Source organism: Amblyomma maculatum, chromosome 10 (assembly GCF_055883805.1).
Source record: "Amblyomma maculatum isolate TAMU_Amacu chromosome 10, ASM5588380v1, whole genome shotgun sequence".
In the NCBI taxonomy this organism is placed as follows: domain Eukaryota; kingdom Metazoa; phylum Arthropoda; class Arachnida; order Ixodida; family Ixodidae; genus Amblyomma; species Amblyomma maculatum.
This window is the reverse complement of record NC_139353.1, coordinates 82,441,379-82,466,289: the sequence shown is the minus strand read 5'-3', so window position 1 is coordinate 82,466,289 and position 24,911 is coordinate 82,441,379. Positions and strand designations below refer to the sequence as shown.

The 24,911-nt window shown below is 47.7% G+C and overlaps 1 protein-coding gene across 1 annotated transcript; it reads right to left on the bottom strand.

Moving 5' to 3' along the window:
* Nucleotides 1-3,445: 3,445 nt before the first annotated feature.
* On the bottom strand, nucleotides 3,446-7,896 carry LOC146176875 (uncharacterized). Its single transcript, XM_084581052.1, has 2 exons — nucleotides 7,760-7,896; nucleotides 3,446-3,943 (listed from the first exon to the last, which is right to left on the bottom strand). Exons 1-2 carry the CDS (start codon nucleotides 7,790-7,792, stop codon nucleotides 3,587-3,589), a joined length of 390 nt encoding a protein of 129 aa, XP_084437178.1. The 5' UTR covers nucleotides 7,793-7,896; the 3' UTR covers nucleotides 3,446-3,586.
* Nucleotides 7,897-24,911: the final 17,015 nt, after the last annotated feature.

The following is a 24,911-nucleotide window of genomic DNA, read 5'->3' as shown; positions in this document are numbered from 1 at the left end:
CACGGCAGGGGACCTGTGGGTACAAATACCTCACGACTGAGAATACACATGCCGCACATTCACATATTTATTCGCCGAGGGTGACAGCCACACCAGTGCAGCACATCTTCCTCCCTTACAATATGTAAGAAACCCACACCAAGTAGAGTTTTTATTCAACAGTAAAGAGTGCAAAGCTTTCCTTGAAGGACATGTCACGGACCATTGGTTAACCTATATAGGTGTTGACTTTGAAGCATAAGAGTTCTCTTTGGGACTCTTGTGATTCATAAAGCTCCATATGCATTCCGCTATTCGATCCCATTATGATTATTTTGAGCAGGGGAGAAAGTTGTACATTGGAAAAAAAATAGTTACATTTCGATTGCATCATCAATTAAGATGCACTCAGGAGATTCCTCGAACCATAGTTTCCCGACTCCAACAATGCTTTTTGGCCTATGTAGATGGCGCATTAGTCGCTTAGTGGAACATAGTTGCTGCGTAGCTCGACTAGCCCGGTTATTCAAACAAAGGATTTGTTATGTTTGGTTATGCTGTGTTATTAAGCCAAGTTATACTCGTATAACCCTCACCCTAGTTGACATAATGGAAGCTCGGTAAAGCGTGGTCAGATGCGGTTTGCTGCGGTTTAACTTTTCCGCGGCTACCTATGAACGTCAAAGAAACGCAGCCGAAGCACTGTTTCCAAACTACTAAATGGCTGTCTGCAAACCACTAGGACACCACAGCCTTGTCTAGAATAAACGGAGGTGTCGAAGGCATTTTGAAGGGGGATCCCAGGAGGCGAGCCAGATGGGCGGAAGGGATGGTGGAGAGAAAGGGTAAATAGGAGGCAGGGAATGATGTGTAGTATTGTGCCAGGCAATGTTGTATACTTGTGGAGATTGTGAGAGGAATTGGGCAGCGCCGGCGCCTCGTGAAGCACCTGAGGTCAACTTCATCGCGCCGTTGACCTTGACTGAACGAGGCTACAATACAACCTTCACTTTGAGGACGCGTAAAGAGTTCCGGACATGATACACTACCCCGACATTATTCGCGCCTTTAGGACTCTCATAGAAGTACTACGCATGTGCAAGGAATTGGGTAGTACCGGCGCCTGGTGCAGCACCTGAGGTCAACTTCACCGCGCCTACGACCTTGGCTCGAAGAGGCTGGAGTACAGCCTTCATTTGAGGACGCATAAAAAGTTCCCGACATGACACACTACACCGACATTATTCGCGCCTTTAGGACTCTCATAGAAGTACTATGTTCGGGATCCCATGAATGCTTCGAGCACAGTCTGGGAAAGCAGTCGTAGTATGGGGCTTATCAGGTAGCTGAAACTAATGGAGCAACTGGCCTAATGTTAAGCGACATAGTAGTAGCGGTTAAGACGCTGAGTCTGAAAGCGTGCTAAGAAGTTGACATAACGGTGCTGCACCTCATGCTTCATTTGTACGCATCAGCCCATCCATTACCAGCATCTGATTTCAGTCCACCCATGATTTCGGTCGGCACAATTTTGCTCTATATCTCGGCGTCAGTGTGATGCCTTTATGTGCTTTTTACCTGTGATTTATTGCTACCATTAATAGTTTGTGACAACTGCGATTTTTAGCAGGCATTTCAAAATTGCGAAAACCAGTCTCCAGCTTGCTAACCAGCCCCATTCCCTAGTTAATAACACGCTTTACTATTACATTGTCAATGCTGTCAACAATCGCTTCTACAATACGTGGGCCTTTAGTGGCTGCACTCACATCATCGACTTTTCGCGCGCGAATACGAAGTATCGCGCTTCAGTAGATTTGACGTTCACTTGTTTAACCTCCTTATCTAAAAGCCCTGTTTTTAAACAGCAGCTAATCGTTCACATGACGCCAACATATCAGGTGCACAGCTGGTTAGAAAAACACGTTCCATCATCAGTGACGCCAGCATGGGCGCACATCTGGTTTGTTATGCTTGCCCGTCCGACATATATTGTGTCACCTACACCCACTCTAAATTGCGCAAAAAGGTGCTCACGATACGTTTCCTGGTTCTAGACCTGTAAATTACAATCATAGCGGAGAATCTACACTACATCGTTTTCACGGTAATGCCATAATGCCTTGTATAGGCCGAAATCTTAGAATGAATGCGTCGCATTGTGTGCGCTCTGGCTATTCTGGGACGACTAAATTTTCTTCCGCCCCGCCGTGATGGTGCAGTGGTTAGGTCGCTCGACTGTTGTGCAGAAGGATGCGGGATCAAATCACGGCCACGGCGGCCGCTTTTCGATGGAGGTACTGTGCAATGCCAGTACTTGGTAAAGAGCCCCGGGTGGTCAAAATATCCAGAGCCCCCCACTACGGCACCTCTCATAGCCTGAGTCCCTTTGGGACTTTAAGCCCTTAAAACCAAATCAAAGTAAATTTTAAAGCGAAACCCTTTATTGGCTCATCATTGCCGTCAGCAAGTGTCACGCTTTCGCGGCGCTCTGATTGGCTGAGGTGGAGATGACGTCATAGAAGGCTCGACCAATCACAGGGCACTATTGTTTGGCGCTGCCAACTCGGGTCTCAGGAGGATGACATCAGGATCAGCCTGCCAAGACCCTTGCATTCACGTTATCCCTAGGCCACGCAGACACACGTATACAGCTTGGTTAAAAGGGGGCTTATATGTTGGCTGGTAGCTTACGCTATCTAGTCATACCAATCCAGGTGTCTATGTGACGTCTTTCATTTACACTTCCTCCAACGCCGCAGGACACAGCCTATAAAAACAGATGCAATAAAACCAGGAATCAGCGAAGTTTCAAACAAAGGTTTTTGCCTTTCGCACTTTAGCGGTCCAAAGTACCACACAACCTTATTCATTCATCCAACAAAAACACCCTGTGTTGTCTTACAGGAACTTGTTCAAAAATTCACGCCCCGAGGAGGCGTTTGGGACACCTACGATACCCGCGTGCGCGTATTGACAAGGCCTACAGGTGGAAGTTATTTCTGAGGACAACGAATAAGAAACATGGCTGCTCCTAATCGAGGACTTTTCGGGATCGTCAATATGCACACCAATCCCATGTCGTCTACGAGCGACTCAGCTGCTACACCGCGTGAACTGCTAAGGAATAAAAACATTTGTCATTGCTTTTAAGCGCCTATACCTAGGCTAGATCACGATCTCATGGGTGTCACGATATCGGCACCAGCAAGTCAGGGACAACGGTTTGTTAGCACGCAGATAGCTCACTCGATGCTCGATGCGGCTAGGCCTAACCTGCTTAGCTTAGAACCAAAACCACAAAGGAGGAAACTTTGCTGAAGTTTTTGGAAAATTGGTACAACCTCGTTAAAAGTTTACATACCACAAGAAGTTAATTTCGTGCTTACAAAAGGGCGCTGGTAAATTTCGCGATGCCCTTATAGCTAGCGAAGCCAGATGAAAGCTGGCCAAAAGAAGAGGGCTCATTCTAATGCGCCTTCCAGACCGTCACTGCGCAATCCTTTGCGCCTATAATCGCATTGCTATGCATCCGATAGACCATTCTTGAGTGGCTCCAGACTCATCGATAAATAAGCTATTAAAATGTCGCGCGAGTCCGGCGCAATTACCTCCCACTGGCCGAAAGTCCTCCCACCGGAGTCGCGCTTGCGCTCAATGGAATGCCCCCAAGCGATGCCGCGCCACGCACGGGGCTCGCTGGCGATACTGGGGTCAGTAGGCCACCGGGTGACAATACCCGCTGTAAGGGCGATGCGGCTGACGGCGACGGCAAACTGGGCCCGGGTGACAAAGTGGCCGGTTGGCGGTCGGGAAGCGGGCTCAACTCCCGCATAGCCGGGCTCCCGGGGCTCTTGACATCGGTATCCGTTAGGGCGGCCGCCACGCGGGGCCGATGTTTCCCCTTCTTTTCGCTGGCCGCGACTTGTCGTCTTATTCCATCGGCCACGCGCTGGTAGTCGTCCTGCACAGCAGCCACGAAAGGCAACGTTGGCAACACAGGGCGCCTAAAACTGCCCTCAAAAGGGACTTCTTTTATCATATTCCTCATGCTGTAATGGTATATCAAGCTCGCAGCACGGCAAGGCCCTCTTCCGTATATCTTGTAGTTTCCCTGTACTGTGCTTTGCGTGGTGAACATATTCTGGCAAACTGAATATAATGAAAAGGTCACTTCACATACTGCCACTCCTTGCTAGGCTCGTCTTGCTCCAGAGAATAGTAAATATCTTTCGCATCCCCGGAAGATGCATGGGAACTATAGACTGGCCGGCTGACTTTCTACGTCAATGGGAACGACGGCGAAAACCTTTCAGCTTTGGTCACGGGTAAGACGCACAAATTTGGCTCCTTTATGATTTATCGTTTATGAGCGTAAAGCTTGGCACCGCATCACTGCAGCCTAGTTTAAACAGGTCCTCTCAGTGATCAAGGTAGAATACACCTTTCCTATTACATTGGCTCATTTTGTCTCGCAGTGAGCGCTAACCGAGCGTTGTGTGTTTGTCAGTATAGCTGTCAGAGACTTGTACTATAATTTGGCTCAAGACAAGGTTTGCAAGAGTCTCTAATTGCTAAATTTGATTTTCGTTAGAATTTAATTGTTGCCCTTAGCGATTATAAGCGGGTATCTTGTTTTCGCACTGCATTCCTTGCTTGCTTTTTTCTTGATTTCTACTAAAACATTGTTATATCAGATATTATTATTACCCAGTAACCCCTGGCGGCCTCTTATACGTTACGCCTAATTCATTCTCTATAGGTCAAGATTTCCTGGACATCACTTTTATATGGCGTAAAAATGAAATACTATAAGGTATTGTTAAGGAAATATACAAGGAAACGGTCCAGCTTTCAGATGTGGAGTAAAATCTTTGTTTTATAGCTTGCCAATCACTGGTATCGAGTAGTTAGGACTTCTAAAGGAGATCAATAAGTAGGTAACGTTTTTTTTTTTTTCAGGCTATCAAATTAGTAATAGCAAAAGATAGCCCCCCCCCCCCTCAACCCCAGGGAGAGGATCTGCGCATATATTGATTTCTATAAGAGGAACAGTACAAAGAAGAAAGATGTTGCGCTTTTACAGCTTCCTGTTTAAAAATGCGCTTCCTAAGAATTTCGGGGTACGGCTCGCTGCGTTTCCTTCAATTCAGGATTAGCCTATTTCGTTACCATTAACATTTCTGCCTCTTACATAAGAACCGCTATGGTTACACATTTTTCGTTAGGATAATAACGTTAAAATGCTATTCATACCTTGAGAGTTTGCCAAACGCTAAAGCCATTCCTTTTCCTGTTGAGATCTGCGGTGGGCGTATATGTCCTAGCGGGCGCATTTTGTTTACCGCTCCCAACGCGTACCAGTCTATCGCAAAGTGCAATTACCTGTCTAGACTTCGGAACGTGACTTTCATTCTGTGCATGCTTAGGGCCACCTTTCTATGTCTACTGTACAAATCATTGATCAGTTTACAGCTCGTCCTGTCAATTATTTAGCCAGACAGTATTATCAGCGAACCGCAGATTACCAAGATATTTCTATTGAATGTATCGCTAACCCTCCTATACAGCGATCTCTTAAATCTGAATACCTCCTAAAAACGCTAGTGATGGGTACTGTGGATATCGCTTCTCCTTGCCTGACACCCTTCTTGATTTAGAATTTAATATTTTTTATGAATAACTATATTGGACACTGTGGAACATCAATAACTGCGTGACTGCTGATCTTTCAGCAAGTCAACTGATTTTCATTATCTCTGAGAGGTACACATTTGGGATTAGTTATATTCTGCGCGTTTCTCTATCATTTGATAGATATCGCCATTACGGTCTATTGTGAAGCGCCCTTGTAGGCAACAGGCTAGACGTTGATCCGTCCTCACTTTTTGTACGCCCGTCACTCCCGTTCTCTTGTAAAGATCATGTCAGCGTTTTTTCAAGATTCAGGCACACTCGAAATAATGAGGAATTGCTTATATAGAAACGTTCTTTGTACTGCTGTATTCCTGGCGTTCGGCAAAAGATCCGTAATTATCGGATTCTGAACCGCTCCTCTGATGTTTCACCTTTACGTTGCCACGTGACGCTTTCTGTACTTCTTTTGCTATAGGCGAAATGTCAAAGTCCTCTGCACCCATGTCTTCAGCATAATAGTCCCGAGTATTTCGGACGAGCATAATAAATCGGTTAAGATATGTACACAGACGTGCAGCAAACGTCGGTCACCTTTTAACTATCTCATCTCTATTGGTATTGGCACCTTTCTCTTTGTTTCTTAATGGTTGGTGTTGCCTATGTTTAGGTTGCTTTTGACCGCTTTTAGATAATCTCCGCTTATCTGCGTATATTTGAATCTGCATTACGTACTTATTCATTCGTTACGTGACGCTTATTGATTATCTTTGATAGCTCTGTCACTTTAAATCTGCCGTGAGGTTTAAGGTTTTTATGCGTCTTATAGTTGCAAGAACATTCGAAGCGTCTAGCTACATGGAATATCCTTCTTAGCTGCTCCATCTCTAGCTTCTCTTACCTGCTTCATATTGACAACTGCGAGATTATGATGCATCGCTTGAGCCTTAAAGCCGTTCAATTCAATCGGAGTACCCGTTCTGCAGCGGCATCCAAACTTCCTCAACCCTCCACTTACTTCATGGTATTCGTACTTAACGCCTTCGTTCTGATCTTTGATCACACCATCTTCGAAATTGACAGCAGGGCTGTTCCGTAAGTATAAGGCAGTTCGCTGGTCCAAAACACTGAGATGGCCGTCTCTCATGCTCCTAGCGGTGCAAGAGCATGTGCACTTGTCATCTCTTCCGACACGACTGACAGCGTGGTGACGAAGTTGCGCGAAGGAGCATGTTAAACAGACGCCGTAAAGCATTTATAAAGTTTAATGCAATCAGTAAAATCTGCCCTAAATTCGAGCAAGCGACGTCAACTAATTCTTTTTCTTTTTTTTTCGTACGTCCACCAATATTCTTAATTTTGCGATCTACCGCAATTTAACTTATTGCATATATCGTACTTGCGTTGCTCCGTTAACGGTGATTGTGTTTTTCATTCTGGCATGTAACGGCCAGAAATGCTTTCGATGCAAGAGACAAAAGCTTAACACAAATGTTTGCGTAAATACAGTAGCACACCAGAAAATGAAGATCTATTATTTCAGCGCCCCAGAGGACAAACGAGCTTTTACATAACCACCAAGCCTTAATCTGATGTCGTTTACTTTGGCGAAGTAATTATGGGGACGGCAGTTTAACGAACGCAGTTACGAAACTTCATCAAAACCTCCAAAGGACGCTTCTTCATACCACGAACATTCGAAGGAGGTACTACCTGTCAACGTACTTAGCGCTATGAATTGTACACTGAATTACGTCAGGTAAAATGAAAGGCAATTGTGAGGCCTGCTAACGCCCAAGTCTATGAAGGAGTTATGTAGACAAGTAGCTTTATTCTCCGGCTGAAGTGCCGCCTCCCAAAAGAAAAACATGCGCCTCTCTTGATCAGCGGAACATTGGCGATAGCGAGAGCCGCCGCTTCAACACTTGCAGCAGTCTTCGCGTGCAGCGAACTTATGACGTATGTTCTACAGTCCGAACAGTCTACAGTCTACAGTTGCTAGCATATCACAAGTAAGGTAATAAAGTTCAAAAAAGAAACGGAATGAAAGCTGCTTAACTGCGTCATTTTCTACTATTTCTTCGTATTTTTGTGCTCTTTTAACAAACTGATTTATCTTTAAAGGACATAAGAATTGCTTTCTTACACCTCCATATTTCGGCTGCTTCTTTGATGGCATCTCCCCTTAGGAAAACCTTGCCGAACACTCGGTCGGTTCCTCGGCCTTGGAATCCAATGGCAGCCCAGGGAGCCGCAGCACAATGGTTCCTTGAGGAATGGATCCTGCGCACGACAGACGGCACTTAGCCGCGGGTGCTTCGGCAAGCTCTTCGCAATTTCTGAAGGATTAAGGCGGCCTTGTACATTGTTTACAGCCGCCATTATTCAAACTCCTTCTGCCAGGATCACCTCCTGGTGCACCTTCAGCACCATCACGTCTCGTCAGCTTCCGGACCGACTGCGAATTCCTCCCCCGCCGCCTTCGTGCTGCTATGATCGCAACCAACATCGGTACATACGTCAGTGGGAGCAGGCGCCGGGCGAAAATGGTAGAGCTGAAGATTTAGTTGCGTCACTATCATAGTGAACTCTCAAGAATATTCGTAAATTTAGATTACAGCCGAGGAGCGTTATTGTAATGGCCGACAAAAACGGAACCTCGAACTAGTTGGTTGCACGTTGGTTGCCCAAACATCAACGGACAAGTAAAACGAGAAGAATAAGGCAGCCATTGTCTTGTGTTCTCCCTTCGCCTTCCTTATGGTGACGTTTCTCCGGTATAATTATTGCCACTGTGGTTAGCAGGAATATGGAGAATGTGTTTATCGGAAAACAGCCGGCGCTGTTTACGACGGTCACCGTAAAAGAACTGTGAACGGTATGCTACCGCTTAGCTGCTTCGGCATGCTTTCCGCCGTTTTCAATACCTGGTCCGTGCACTAGAATGTGGCGCAATAAAAGATGTGAACCCGGTGGAAAAACTCTGGAACGTTCTGAAAGAGAAACGACGTAATTTAATCATATGTCTGGACTAAGGCATGACATCCGTTCGGAAATGTCTTGGTCACGTCTCAGAATATACCTGTGTGGACGTAGAAGCGCTCGTCTATATTATGTACGTTCGCAACAATGTGCCACGAGTAGACCTCGAAAAGGTGGACTGGCGTGTGCTGTCACCATTTTGAAACATTTCGCTACTCTACACCCAACAAATCATTATTCTATAATGCTTACGGATAGCGGTACAAATATGTCGTCCAGAGACACTGAATACGAAAGCGTGAAAGGCCTAGCACTTCTTTTTGTAACATAGGAATGTTCGAAGTCTGGAATCCACTCTTTAGAGAAGGCTATGACTGTGGCGGGTATGTCGCGAAGGTGTCTTGAAATTCTTACCGAACCACGGCCGTTCTTCTTTGGTGCTTCACTCTTACAGATGGTGGCTTAGAAGTTTGCAATAAGACTCCTCGACTCTTTGAGATGTCTACAACCAACAAAATTAGCCGAGAAACAAGACCGGGTTCGGTATAGGGCAAGGATCCCTCAGTCGTCGTTTTCTTCTTAGTTCTTCTCGCGCCAACAGCGAATTTTTAGCGCTGACAGTTTCTTATTTATTGCGATAACATATGTCTGTCAGCATAAAATAATATTTACAAATACATGGCACATGCCAGATTCTTTTAAAGATGCAGTCAGGGCCGGTAATAAGGTCTAAATATGCAGAGGTGCACATCCGGCGGTTGGCCAGGGGAAGCACCATAAAAAGGCGGTTGAGGGGAGGGGGGGGGGCATTGAAGCAGGCGCTTCTGCCGGATGGAATTTATACATGGGCACGTCCAGAGATGGACGGTGACTGCCTCGCAGACAGGAGTAGGACAGAAGGGGCGGGTGTCATGAGGCAAGGTATTGTACCGGGAACAACTACGTTTCAAAAGAGGGTCCACTTCTACAACCCCGTTCCTGGTGAACAATGTCCGCCAAGCTGACCCTAGGTGGGCAGGTTTGGTTTGGGGGGTTTACCGTCCCAAAGCAACTCAGGCTATGAGAGACGCCGTAGTGGAGGACTCCGGAAATTTCGATCACCTGGGGTTCTTTAACGTGCACTGACATCGCACAGCACACGGGCGCCTTGCTTTTCACCTCCATCGAAAAGCTGCCGCCTAGGCCGGGATTCGATCCCGCGTCCTTGGGAACAGTAGTCGAGCGCAGTAACCACTGCGCCACCCCGGCGGGGTCTAGGTGGGCAGGGGTACGTATGCTATACACTGACTATTGGTGGCCTTTGCGATATTACATTGTTTAATGCCCACCTCAAAAGTCATGTATGTCACAACGTTGTTTGTTAGGTTTGACTGTCACTCTTAAAAGCCGAGTTTTCATTCTGGCGGGGGAAGGCGTGGTTGGGGACCAGTTAGCACACTCCTCCGGGCATGCTCCTTAGCAAGAGATAATTTTTTTACCCTCTGAGTACGGAGGACCTTAAATAAGGAAACGACAATTCACATCAATACAAGAAATAAAGAAGTAAGGGAGCCAAGTAGTGATACTCGAGGAATCCCAGAACCAAGCGGTACAGTAGAAGAATCAGCGTCATTATTGCTGACAAATTTAACATAAAAAGAAGGAAATCCACGGGTCCAGTTAAGAACTGCAGCGTCAATGTTCAGCACACATAGTTTAAGTAATAGCAATAAGTTGCTAACATTATCGGATACTTTAGCAAAGCCACGAAATATGCAATAAGATGAAAAATCGGAGCCCAAACAGAAATGCAAGCCGTAAGTGAAGGATAGTTGATTGTCCCAAGAAAAAGACTTTCGGAAGCCATTCTCTGTTAGAGAGACGAAATTATCCTCCACAACACTACCAAGATGTGTAAATACACGTAGCATTATTTTGCGTGGTATATCTCAAAGATATGGGTCAATGGTTAAGTGAATTATATTTATCTCCGACGTAATGTACTGGTATGAGCACAGCAGTCTGCCAGTCTTCAGTAGTACACTATCATGATACGATTGTGAGAATATGCATTTCATAAAAATAAAACTATACTCTTCAGCATTCCGCATAAATTTTCCATTTCTACAATCAATTTCGCTAAGGGATGTTATTTCAAATGGATAATCAGTATGATATCTTACAAGTCGAACATGGTAGGATACACCACGAAATGATCACATAGTTACAGATCGGAACGATTTATAAGATTGTATAGAGAAGAAAACGACTTAACGAAAGTATCATTTAGTACTGTACCTCTGAGGTGGTCGGGAGCAGGTTCGCCGGTGGGTGCAATAATGACACTTTATTGCTGTTTCTAGGTTTTATTATGTTCCAGAAGCGTTTTGGATTAGTCTTCAGATTGTTCAAGAGGGCTATTTTAAAGAAGGTGCATTTAGTAGACTCAGTACTCGTTAATAGCTGTCTCGTGTACTGCCCTATAAACGGGATTTAATGAATACTTAGAATTTCAGAATGTATCGTCGTTTTGTGATAAAATTGTTTGAAATATCTGCTATACCATGGACCATAGCTATTGAAGTGTACACACTCCCGCCGGGGTGGCGCAGTGGTTACGGCGCTCGACTACTGTTCCCAAGGACGCGGGATCGAATCCCGGCCTCGGCGGCACTTTTCGATGGAGGCGAAAAGCAAGGCGCCCGTGTGCTGTGCGATGTCAGTGCACGTTAAAGAACCCCAGGTGGTCGAAATTTCCGGAGTCCTCCACTACGGCGTCTCTCATAGCCTGAGTTGCTTTGGGACGTTAAACCCCACAAACCAAACCAAACCATACACACCGTAGACGGATAAGACGGTGAATTAGTTAAAAGACTTTATTTCCGTACATGCACCAGTTCGCTCCTACTGAGCGCTAAAAATAACCTGGTAGGAAAATATTGTTACGGTTGGAAAACCACCCAGCAGCGTGTGACACTTATCCAAGCTCTATGGGCACCACTTAACCCTACGCACTCTGCGTCGATTTCACTTGCTGAATGCTAGCATGGTACGCTAGATAACATTACCCCCGCTGCAAAAACACAGTCCCGGTGCGTTCTAGGTGAACGAAGAAGAGTGTGAACGATACGGCCTGAGGCGTGTCACATGCGCAATGTCGGAGGCTAGGGGTGCAGAAGACTTCGGGTTCAGAGGTGCGATTTTGTTTGCGACGTCGGTGAGTCGGCACAAGATGCGGTAAGGGCCTGTGTAGCATGGCAGAAGTTTTTCACACAAGCCCACCCGGCGGAACGGGAGCCAAAGCAGAACGAGAGTCGAGAGCGTAGAGCACATGGCGGTGGCGACCTGAGTAACGGCATTCCTGGGAGCCTGTCGCGAACCTAAGACTCGCGACAAGGAGGCAGAGCCTATCGCGAGCAATCTGGCGATCATCATTAGTGCGGGCGATGGCATCGGAAGCGTAGGTACTGGTGGCGGCGTCAGTAGCGAGTGGTCATGTATCGAAGGGGGTAAGGAGCGTCGGCCAAAGAGCAGATAAAAGGGAGTGTACAGCGGTACCATGACGAAAAGAGCTATAACCAAATGTTACAAAATGTAGATTAATGTCCCAATCCCGGTGGTCGTCAGAGACATACATTGACAACATGTCTGTGATTGTACGGTTGAGGCGTTCTGTGAGGTCGTTGGTTCGAAGATGATAGATGGTGGTAAATTTGTGGCGAACGCGGAACACACAGGAAAACCATTCCGGAGAGAAAGCAGCGACTACGATCCGTGAGGAGTTCACGAGGGGCACCATAATGGTGTATCACGTCACGGAGAAGGAAATTAAAGACGTCTGTAGCACAGCTGGTCTGGATGGCACGGGTAATGACGTAGTGCGTAGCATAATCGGTCGCAACGGCGATCCACTTGTTGCCCGAGGTGGAGACTGCAAAGGGCCGATGAAGTCAACGCCAAAACGGAAAAGCGGGTCTGTCGGGCTGGTGATGGACTGCAGGTATCCAGATGGCAATACAGATGATTTCTTCCGGCGCTGGCACAGTTCACATGGGGCTACATAATGCTCGACGGAGCGATAGAGGCCCGGCCAGTAGAAACGTCGGCACACGCTGTCATATGTGCAGGACACGCCAAGATGTCCAGCCGTCGGAGCATCACGAAATTGTTCGAGGATGATGGAAAGGAGATATTTGGGGAACGACGAGCAAGAGCTCAGCGCCACCAGGTCGCATATTGCAGGGTATAGAACGCCCCTTGGAGTAGGAACATGACGAGGGTAGGATGAGAGTGGACGGTAGTGAAACGGTCGATGGTACACCGTAGCGCAGCATCCAAGTGCTTTTTTGTCGGCAGTGTGGGGAAAGGCCGATAAAGAAAGGACGCATGCGTCGCCGTCACGGTCCGTAGAGCTTAGAGGATCGACACAGTGGCGGGGCAAACAGTCTGCATCTTGGTGAAGCCAATCAGTTAAAAAACGACGGAAAAGGTATATTCTTGCAACCGTAACGCCCAGCTCTCCCAACGTCCAGTAGGCTCTTTTAGTTAAAAAGTCAATACAAGGCATGGTGGTTCGCGATAAATGTAAAGGATCGTCAAACAAGTAAGAGTGGAATTCGTTCTAGCCCAAATAAGCGCCAGGCACTCCTTCTTTGTGATAGAGTAATTTTGTTCAGCCGTAGATTATATGCTGGCATACACAATCACTCATGTGCAGTAGTGGTGTCGCTGAGCGAGGATAGTTGCAATGTCGTGGCTACCTGCGTCAGTGCGGAGTAGGAGACGGAAGGGCTAAAATGGGCCAAGACGGGTGGATTGATGAGAGCCGCAATAAGCTCGGAGAAAGCTGCAGGCCCGAGCCCCAAGAGAAAGGTGCATATTTTTTTCAGCAGGGCGGTGAGAGGGCGAGCAAGGGCTGCGAAGTTCTGGACGAAGCGCTAAAATAAGAACACAAGCCGAGAAAACTTCGAACATCACTAAATGACCGTGGCATGTGAAAAGTACGGACGGCGCGAATCTTATAGGAGTCAGGCTGAACACCGGCAGCATTAGCCAAGTGGCCAAGACCTTCGATTTCCCGGTGGCTGAAGCTACACTTCTTGAAGTTGAGTTGAAGGCCGGCGCGAAGAAATAGTTCGAGAGTAGTGGTAGAAAGGCGAGAGGTGGCTGTCAAAAGTGAACAAGAAAACAATGACGTTGTCTAAGTAACACAAACAAGTCGTCCACTTGAAACCTCGCAGCAACGAGTCCATCATTCGCTTGAAACTAGCGGAGGCGTTACAGCCAAAAGGTATAAATTTAAATTGATATAGGCCGTCAAGAGTAATTAATGCTGCTTTTTCGCAGTCTCGTTCATCGAGGGAGATTTGCCAGTATATAGAGCGAAGGCCAATGGAGGGAAGTAACTGGCTCCTATTCAATCGAGTGCATCGTCGATGCGCGAAAGAGGGTAAACGCCTTTTCTTGTGCACTTGTTGAGGTTGCCATAATAGACGCAGAATCTCCAGCTCGGATCTTCTTCACTAGCACTACAGGTGATTCCCAGGGACTGGTTTGTTTTGGTTTGTGGGGTTTACCGTCCCAAAACGACTTAGGCTATGAGAGACGCCGTAGTGGAGGACTCCGGAAATTTCTACCACCTGGGGTTCTTTAACGTGCACTGACATTGCACAGCACACGGGCGCCTTGCTTTTCACCTCCAATGAAAAGTGGCCGCCAAGACCGCAGAAATCGAGCGCCCTAACCACTGCGCCACTCCGTCGGGGTGATGCCCAAGGACTATGCGCAAGCTCAATAATTATATTGCTGAATGCCAGCATGGTGCGCCAGATCAAAATACATAAAAAGCGGCCCTGTTAATAAGGGCTTCAAAGTTAACTTTGTTATAGTCGCTAAAGGTCTTGGGGCCTTTTTGTTATGGTGCATGCCATAAATGGAAAGCGAACTGCAAGATATCGTGATCGCTCAAGCCGGGAATATTATCCGTGGCATGCCATGGTATTTTCAGATAATGTCAGTACAAGATGTAAGCTGGCAGAGAGGCTATATAATAAAAGCCCCGTCTTCTAAAGAACGGGTCCGCGAGCTATGGTCTCGCCCTACGTGTGACAAATTGATTCTTCTGGAAACACCACTTTATTCCAGATACACAAATAGCTATTTGCAAAGACACAAATTTGGTCATTGCAATATTAATGTAAACATATTTTAAACTGTTCGTGTCTAAGAAACAATGGACCATACAAACATTGTCACAAGCTAACAATTTAAAAATCAAAGGAGTATGAACTATTGATACAGTTTTCAAAAATGTAAAAGAAGACACAAATAGCTAGGAGTCAAAGATCAGAAGTTGCAATGGCCATCAAAGCGGCACCACAGAGCACTGAGGGCTGCTTTATATGGGAGGGAATAATTTGAGCTCATGGACATTGCCAGATATATGATAGTTGGTGTATTTTACAATAATTAATTTTACTGTCCTTCATATATCAAACAAAGGCTACCACACAATCCAGAATGTTTTTCTTCGCACAGTGGGCCTCTAAACAAAGTTGTCCGCAATGTCATTGATTTATTTTGCGGCAAGCTCTTTGTGCCCATAGACTAGTGTTATGTGATTTAATCGAGCTTGCCCCATTGTTGACCTGAGATACGTTTTGATGCGATGGAGGGACGAAAAGGATCTCAGATGTGGATGACGTGATTGGCAAAACAAAATCGGTTATTTGCGCAGTGTCTCTGGGAAAGTGGGCGTTTTAATATGGTACGTGGCATGATCGAATAAAAGCTGTTTGTGTGCTAGTGACTCATTCGAACTGTGTTGGGAATCTACAAGTGACGAATGGTATATTGGTGCTGATATAAAGTGGCTGACCGGACCAGTTTGTTTAATTTGCATTGCTGTGCGCTTTTTTTTTTCACAGTGTACTTCGCCGTTCTTATCGTGAAGCGTGCGGCTGGAAACAGCGACATTACCGCGCATATCGATTCAATTAAAAACGAACAAGTTGTAATTAACATGTGACAGTTGGGAAATACCCTGCAGCCAGTTACCGCTGTTTGGCATCGACGGTTCAGCCACGCTCTCGACGACTCCGCGTTGCCAGTGAGAATGTGCCAGTCTGCAGCAGTGCTATGTTGCCCCTGATCCCATCGCTCAGTTTCCTGGTAGCTCCCCCATCGGAAAAATTTAAGGAAGGAGGGGGGGAATTAAAGTCCTCCAGACCTCCTCCCACATTCGGAGCCTATCGTATCACTAAAGTTAGACACGACAGGCAAACAGAAGAGACGACACTAGGCACATATAGTTGCACGCCTGCGTTTGATGGATCGTGTCACCCCTCATTTTCTCCTTTTTGTATAACTTTCAGCACACTCCTGATATTCTCCGTGTCACGAAATTATCTCATTAGTCGAAAGAGCTGTGACGTCATCAATGTTCCTTGACAACAACGAGCCAAAACGTATGATGTCGAGTAATAGCTGACTTGATATAAGACACGATATACTCGCTATCATGTTTATTGCTAAGGATATCGTTCGCTCACATGCCCCGGTGGCATAGGTGAGGTATTTAAGATACCGGACTACTGTACCAGAGTACCCGTATCCGAAACCCGACCGCCGGTGACTGCGTTTCGATGAAGGCGAAATGGAGAGGCACCCGTGTGCTGTTGCTGTGCGACGTAAGCGCACGTTAATAATAATAATAATGATAATAATAACATTAATAAAAATAATAATTGTTTCACAGGAAAGGAAAGGCGAAGTATCGGTCACACGTATTCTGTGGACACCGGAACCGGATCGTAAGGGAAAGGAAAAAGGCGGGAGTGAAAGCGGAGAGAAAAAGCGCTGTAGTGGAGGGCTAGGGCGTAATTTAGACTACTTGGGGATCTTTAAACCTTCACTCACATCTCACACGCCTCTTTGTTTCGCATATATCGAAAACAGCCGCTGACGGCCGGCATCGAACCCGGCAACTCCGGCACAGTAGTCGGGCACCTTAACCCCTGCACCACCGCGGCGGGACACGTTAAGGATCCCCTGGCACTCAAAAGCTTTACCGACGTCAAGGCCCAGGATGACCTGAGTGTCTCGAGTTTTGTGGTCCAGAAGTTTATGTTTGAGCTGGAGCATAGCATCACACGTGGATAGATGGATCCAAAAGCCGATCATGCTTGACGGTAAAGATCACGATCCTCTATGTATGTCGAGAGCTACGCCAATATAACGTGCTCCACGGCCTTACCCACGCAGGACGCTAGTGAGATCGGACGGAGGCTCGGGGGCTTACCTGGCTTGGGGATAAGAATGATTTTTGCATGTAGTCATGACTTATAAGTGACTCAAGCGCGCCATTCTTAATTTTACTCATGGCCGCATTTCAGTTGAAGCGTTTCGCGTACTCATATCAAATCCTCCTAAATATCTGAACCTCCTGATATGGGCGCCAGCCCACATGGGTCTCAAGGGTAATGGGGGAGCACATGAGCAAGCTCGAGTGCTCACTTTCCAAGCAGCTTATCCCGCCCCCGACATGCCCGCCTTGGCCAGGAAGGACACCATAATCACTTCACGCGACCTGCTCCAACATTATCGTCTTTCTCGCCAAATCTGTCCAGGCCCGCACCAAGAACTTACAAAGACAAGGCCGTCATATGGCGCCCACTCCAGACGGACACTTTCCCTAATCCCAGAAGATTACATAATATATTCCCTGAACGGTATATGCTGATGTGTAAATACTGCAATATCCCAGCAGACCTCATTCATATGGTCTGGACTTGTCCACGACAACACACGCCAGCACCCACACAACATACCTGGGAGGCTCGTCTACGAGGCTCTACACTGGATACAAAAGAGCGCTCATCGTTCCCGCTATAGAGGCTGCCAGATTCCAAGGAGTCTTGGCCGACCCCTAGATCTGGGCCTTCGGCCCCTTGACTGTTTATTAAATGTTTACCAACCAACAACCCCGGGAAACCGAAATTACTCCGGCACCCTTCGCTACATCTTTTCTTTCTCTTTACACTTTGTCTCGCATCATCCTACCTTCCGTTACCGCGTGGCTCAGGTGTCCACACAAAAATGTGCAAGAGATAACAAAAATAATTGGTTTCTAAGAAAGGAAAGGCGCCGTAGTGAAAGCGGAGAGAAAAAATGCTGAGGCTTAGCTAAGGTTAGGCCTAGTCAGATGCGAAGCATATTGGTGGCTAGGCTTGGAAATGCTCGGTTTTTCCTTTGTTAAACTCGGCAATAGCATGACTCGTTCATCTCGAAAATACGGTAGTACAACTGTGTTACCGACACACAACGAACATGACGAACCCCGGGCCAACGTTGATCGATTACCACTACGCGAATATGTACGCGTACCAAAAGCTCTTAGAACATCGACGTGCTGAAGGGATCAACGATTATGAATTTTTCGGCAACAACACGGTCATATGGGAAAGCCTCCCCGTAAACTACCCATGTCCAGCTGGCTTGACATGCAGCAACGGTCGTTTCGTCTTCACTAGGCATGGTTATGAGCACATCATGGGGTGCCTAGCAGAAGTTGTTGTGGATGTAGGAAGAAGGAAAAGAAAATGCACGGGCCTGCTACTGGCTCTGTAGCTGAGCCTACTCCGCTGCCTCGTGCAGACAGAAGACAAAATAGAGAAGAAAGAAAAGGAAGAGGGAGAGAAAGACGCGCGCTGCAACAACAGCCGCTGTCCACCACCGAAACGGTGGCGGGTGCAATGACGGCCTACAACAGATAAAAATTCTGTGGAAGGCTGGCCCCCGCCGCAAGCGGCGGTGACCCACCTGCCCAGCCCCAACTGGGGAGTACCCCCATATACCGCCGCTCCGGCATCACGTGTTCACTACAGCGCACCTAAAGGTAGAAGTGGGAAGCGCATTGGTAGCGACGCCGCGCTCGACCGTAAAGCCCCTCAATAAACTAAAAGTAGCGCCAACATGTGAAGTTTGCCGCCCACCTCCTCTCCTGCGCTCTCCTTCGTCGTTCGACCCTCTCATTGGCCGAGCGCCGTCACGTGCGCGCGCGCGCTTTTTTTTTTGCTGGGCGTGCAGCTTCCTCCTTTCCAGCGGGGCGGGCGGCGCGCGCGCGGCACATATCGCCGTGTGTTTTGCTGCCACGCGGACTGCTACTAAATCGTTCCCGCTGGCTATTTAATTTTTTTTTTCGAGCATGTTGTGCTCTTTGGCCGGCGGCTGATAGAAGCACGGTGGTGAAGGCGAGTTCAACCAACGCAGACATCGGGTACAAATGGTGTCACGCACTGACAGTTGAAAACGGAACCGTTTCAGCGCAAAATATAAAAGGAAAAACTGCTACCACGCTTCTCAAGTTTCACGGTAGCTTACAATTCAGTCCAACCTGCAAAAAAAAACACACAGACTGCAGCTTCCGCAGCCTAGTTAATTTTTTTTTTCAAGCATGTTGCGCACTTTTGTTAACGGCTGACGGACTCAAGGAGGTGAAGTCGAGTTAAATCGACGCCAAAATCGTGTACGTATGGTGACACACCATGGCAGCTGAACACGGCACCGTCTCAACGCCAAATATAAAAAATAACTGCTACCTCCCTCCCCAAGTTTACCGGTAGCTCACAAGTCAATCAAAGCTGCAAAGACTCCACACAGACTGCAGCTTCCGCCGCCTATAGTTAATTTGATCTGCAGCTGAAGTTGAAAATACATGGAAGACAGCTGCTGCCACACTTCTCAAGTTTAGCGGCAGCGCGCAATCCAGTCAACGCTGCGAAGAAACCATACACAGACTGTTCCAAAATTGTTCCTGTCCGCCGCCTAGTTACAAATTTTATAAAGCATGCCGCTGAGTGGCCAAATGTGACGAACTACGGACACACGGAGATGACGGCGAGTTGAACCAACGCCGAAATCGCGTATATGTGGTGTATGACACTCACAGCTGAAACTATTCCGGTGGGAAATCCCTGTCAACATTCGGTAATTATGTTTCAGCAGTGAGTAATATTTTAACCTGAACACATTGCGACAAAATGCAAGGCTCTGGTGAGACCCGGCGCACGGCCGCCTCGATCGGCGCGCGCGCGGCGCTTATCGAGACGGCTGTGAAGGGCGCCTGCTCCAGAGAGCGCGCGCTAGTCGCGCACCCCGTAGGTGGAGCCACGGTCGAAATGCGAGAGGAGGAGCGGCGCCGCCGGAGGAGGAGAGAGGAGATGGCGCTACTTTTAGTTTATTGAGGGGCTTTACTCGACCGCGCGAGCCGGCTGCCCATCTCTCCTCTTCTCTGACGTCACGCATCACGTGGTACTCCTTGGTAGCGACGCCGCGCTCGAGCCGGCGGCCCATCTCTCCTCTGCTCTGATGTCACGCATCACGTGGTACTCCTTGGTAGCGACGCCGCGCTCGACGGCGCGAGATGCAGCCCGGTCTCTCCTCTGTCGTGACGTCACGCATCACGTGGTTCTCCTTGGTGGCGACGCCGCGCTCGACGGCGCGAGATGCAGCCCGGTTGTTTTTTGTTGAAAACCTTTATTTCCACCCAGAAGAAGCTCCGTTTCGGACTCCCCGGCACGCAGGCTTAATGGAGCCTTACTCAGGAGCCTCGCGAACTAAGGCCTGGTGAATATGCATTGTTGCTTCACGGCCTCAGCCGCCAGGCGGATGGCTTGCTGCTGCTGAGCGGGGTCCTCGCTTCGCAGCAGGGTCTCCCAGGCGTCTCTATCTATATTTTCTTTAGCTCCTGGGCTGTTGTTACATTCCCAAATAATATGATCTAGAGTGCCCAATCTCCCACATGTTATGTAATCTAGATCCTTTTCATCTTTTGAAATTGTTGCATATATCCAAAAGGGACTAATATGATTGCCCCCTTGTAGTCTCCTCCATGCAATTGCCTCCCCGTTTCCGAGGGAACGATCTGGCGGCGGATAGACCCTTCTGCTTAGTTTATAGTGCTCTGAAACCTCTTTATACGAGATTAGGCTATCTTTTATACCCATGCAAGAGGGCTGCTCGGCAGCCGCCCGGTGATAGAGAACTCGGGCAAACTCGTGAGCAGCCTCATTCCCCGCGATGGATTCATGTGCTGGTATCCATATAATTTCCACGTTGCGCTCAAGCGGCCTCGATTCGACAGCCCGGTCTCTCCTCTGTCGTGACGTCACGCATCACGTGGTAGGTCATGAAAGGTCAATGGTGGCGACACCGCCGCGCTCGAGGAGCTGAGGCTTAGCTCTAGTAATATGCTTCGCATAAAAAGTGCAGTAGTGGAGTGCGACTACGTTGGGTTCCTTAATGTGCACGGATATCGCACAGAACACGGACGTTACCCTGTTTCGCCTCCATTGAAACGCTGCCGCCGGCGGTCGGGATCGAACCCGGGTACTACGGCACAGTAGGCGGGCAACCATCGCGGCGGGGCACGGAAGTATTAATTGAAAGTACAAAGTAGTGTCGTGGTGGATGGCTCCGGAATAATTTAGACCATCTGAGGATCTTTATCTTGTTCTGACATCGCAGACAAAATTGCAATAAGCGAAAGATCCGCATGCCTGTTAAAAAGCTTTCCAGAAGCAAGTATTGTTTAACGCAATAGCATAAGGGCCCTGTGTCGCAGAACAACCGGAGTCGGCGTTGTAGTTATCGTTGACCGCTGCAACGCGAAACTCCACAACTAATAAAAGAAATAAAGTAAATGAAAATACACCGAGTAATAAATTGGTTCGTAGGCGCAGTATCTGTCACACTTGTTCTATGGGCACCTGAACCGCGTCGTAAGGGAAGGAAGGTTGAAATGAAAGTAGAGAGGGGCTCTGAAAGTTGGAGTGAAAGTGGAGAGGGGCGCTGTAGTGGTAGGGTACGGAGTAATTTCTACCACCTGGAGATGTTTATCGGGAAGAGCTGGTGGCCCTGATGGGGCTGGGACAGGTAGGTCACCGCCGTTTGCGGCGGGGGCTAGCCTGCCACTCAAGTTTTATGTTAGTTGCCCCGCCGGAATGGTGCAGTGGTAACATGCCCGACTACTGTGCCGGAGTACCCGGGTTCGAACCCGATCTCGGCGGCTGCGTTTAATGGAGGTGAAATGAAGAGACATCCGTGTGCTGTGCGATGTCAGCGCACGTTAAATATCCCCAGGTGGTCGAAATTACTCCGAAGCCCTCCACTACGGCTCCTCTTTCTCTTTCCACTTTCACTCCAACCTTTCTCCCTTCCCTTACGGCGCGGTTGAGGTGCACAGGCCATTGTGAGAGAACAGGTTTTCGGGCATTCTTAACGCGGGAATAAAGGGGGAGCACTGTCACCCTGGGGGTGAGGAAAGAAGATTTAGAATAGGGGACCCTAACCAGATAGGTATAATAGTGGAGCTGGCAATGTGCAGGCGCGGAATTGCGTCCCGCTAAATTTAGCGGCCGCTGTCCGCACAGTGTGGCTGGCTCACCAGATCTGGCGGCCACTCGCGCCGCTCTTATTGGAGGTGGCTCCACCCTAAAAACGGGCGTTTGCATCGAGGCTCCCCAGCTGGGACGGTAGGTCAACGCCGCTTGCGGCGGGGGCCAGACAGCCACCGAATTTTGCACCCGCCACTGCTTCGGTGGTGGACAACGGCTGTTGCTGCGGCGCGTGCCTTTCTATCCCTCTTTTCTTTCCTTCTCTATTTTCTCTTCTGTTCGCACGAGGCAGCGGAGGTGGCTCAGCTACAGAGCCAGTAGAGGCCCGTGCTTTTTCTTTTCCTTCTTCCTACAGCGACAACACTGGCATCGCACAGCACACGGACGTCTCTCGTTTAGCCTCTATCGAAACGCACCCACCGGCGGTCGGGATCAAACCCCGGTACAGCAATCGGGCGTCTTACCACTGCGGCGGGACAAAATAAATACTCTGAACTTACTGAAATTTGATCTCCTAGACTTCTGATTGCGAGACGATTACGCTACCGATACACCAAACATTTATTGCGATAGCAATACTCCGCCAGGTTTCGAGCCATCGCGTAGTACCGGCGGAGGACGCACTTGACCTTGAACAGCCAAGGAGGAGGAAAAGGATCAGAAGAAGACTGGTAACTTATGCTCTCGCATACTCTTAAAGGATGAGATTAAGTGTCCCCAATAATGTAGCACCTTACACTGATAGGGCGAGATAGGGGAATAATGTAGCAGGCAGAAGCTTCCGCCGTTACTATCGCAATTCAACTAGGGTTAACTAGAGTTTAACCAGAACCAATTTTTTTTCTTGCGACTCAATTCCACAGCCGAAAAGAAAAGCAGAAACATATTCTCAAAACAGGAACCAAACTTTCGCTGTTATTACATTACAAAAAGCGCTTGATAGTAGCCAACTTGTCTATCAAAACACCATAATGGTGGTCCATTTTCAGCCTTGAAAGCTTCTCCGACATATGACACTAACAATAAAGTTTACACTTAAAGATCGAATGCAACCATCAGCATGATGCACAGCCATACTCGTTTCTCACATGGCATGTAAATTCAAGGCTATAAACATGTATGGCACGCTCCTATCGTTCTCCACAGGCAAGAAACGGATACCATATGGCATTATGGGCAGTTTTCTTTAAAGTGCGCTTTTAGATGTCCTAGTGAAAGACGGCATCCCAACAATAGAGAAAAATATGATCGGCTGTTTCTGGCTACTGACAAAGAAGACAGTTTACAGTCCAAGGAACAAAAATCATTTTATCCTGGAGCCAAGGTTTGACAGGGAGCGTGTCATTATGAAGTTGAAAAAAGAATTTGACAGAGGGCCGAAAATGCATCATTTTCACTCTCTTCAAAATGTCATTAGGAACTTACACAGTATATGGAGCGATAGATAGGCAATTGGCAGTATGCTATCAGCAAGATCCCTGTAGAGCTTCTTTCTGGAAACAGTACACAAATACGACCATGAAAAGAGCACCCTTAGCATTTTAAAAGCGCCTACCACTTCACGGAGGTAACCTCTTAGTCTTTTCCTTTATGATGTATGATGACGCTGCAAAAACAGGTATTTGCAGAGCCTGACTTGTTGCACTGTCCGCAATAACACATCATTCTGGTCTCAAAAGGAAAAATACGATCTGCCTCAAAAGCAAGAAGGCTTCTTGAAACGTTAACATTTGTGGCAATCGTTCGGCCTTTTATACCTCACGTCTGGTGAGGCCCGAGTAAGGCTTTTATAACAAATTGAACTCTTTTAGCTGAAATGTTCATGAACATTTCGTAATCGACATTTGTAAGAGTTATGGGCGATAGCAATATACACTAAGTTCTACAGTGTTTCGTTCGAGTAAAGGGGTGTAAGCTTTGCCGTACGCTATGTCATTAGAAAGAATTTTGGGCTTTGCTAACATGCAATTTGGTGGCAATATATTGCCGGTAGCCTTCATTCATTCATAAATCTTTATTCATGAGGATGGCCTGAGGCTTAGAGGGGAAGGGGGCTGGTTAGGTGAGGTTGAGGGCGCCATACTCTGACATGACGTCTAGCAGGGCACTAAGCTTGTGCTTAGCGTCGATATTGGGGGCTGTCCAGTCTTCGTATATCTGAATGTGGTGAGCAGATTTGCAGTGGGTGCGGAGGCTCGCCGTGCCAGGACAGGTGCAGATCAAGTGCTGCAGATCAACGGAGTCAGCAGGGCAGTTGGGGCAGCCAATCCTGGTTCGGCATCATCAACTCAGGACGTCTGGTGCATATATGCTGCACCTACTCGCACTTTGTGAGTGACATCTTGGACAGGGCGAAAAATGCCAGAAGGCATCAGAGCAGTAATATCGGGGACAAGGTCCCACAACAAACCCCTCCGCTCATGTTTAAGCCATGTGATGACAGAGCCCGGTATGATGAGGGAGATTGGAGACCAAGTTGCATAGGCCCACATCAAGGCTATGCCGGAGGAAGTCGATAAATAGGAGCTGCAGTGGAGGGCTGCGGAGTAATTTAGATCACCTAGAGATCTGCACTGACATCGCACCGAACACGGACACCTCTACATTTTACCTCCATCGAAACGCAGCCAATGGAGTTTCGTCGGAGGCGTTAGATCTCCAGGTGGTCAAAATTGCTCCAAAACCTGCCATTACAGTTCCTAATTCTCTTTCTCTTGCACTCCTGCCTTCCTCCCTTCCTTTATGACGTGGTTCAGCTGTCCCCAGGAAAGTGTGACATACTCCCAGTCAAAAAAAATCAATGGGTCCAATTGAGAATTTCCCAACTGAAATGAATTGGTCAAAAACAAATTTTGTTTTTGCCACCCATTGGGCCTGACTATTTGATATGAATTGGTGCTCCCAACTGGAAATAATTGGTCACCCATGAAAACAAAATGGTTC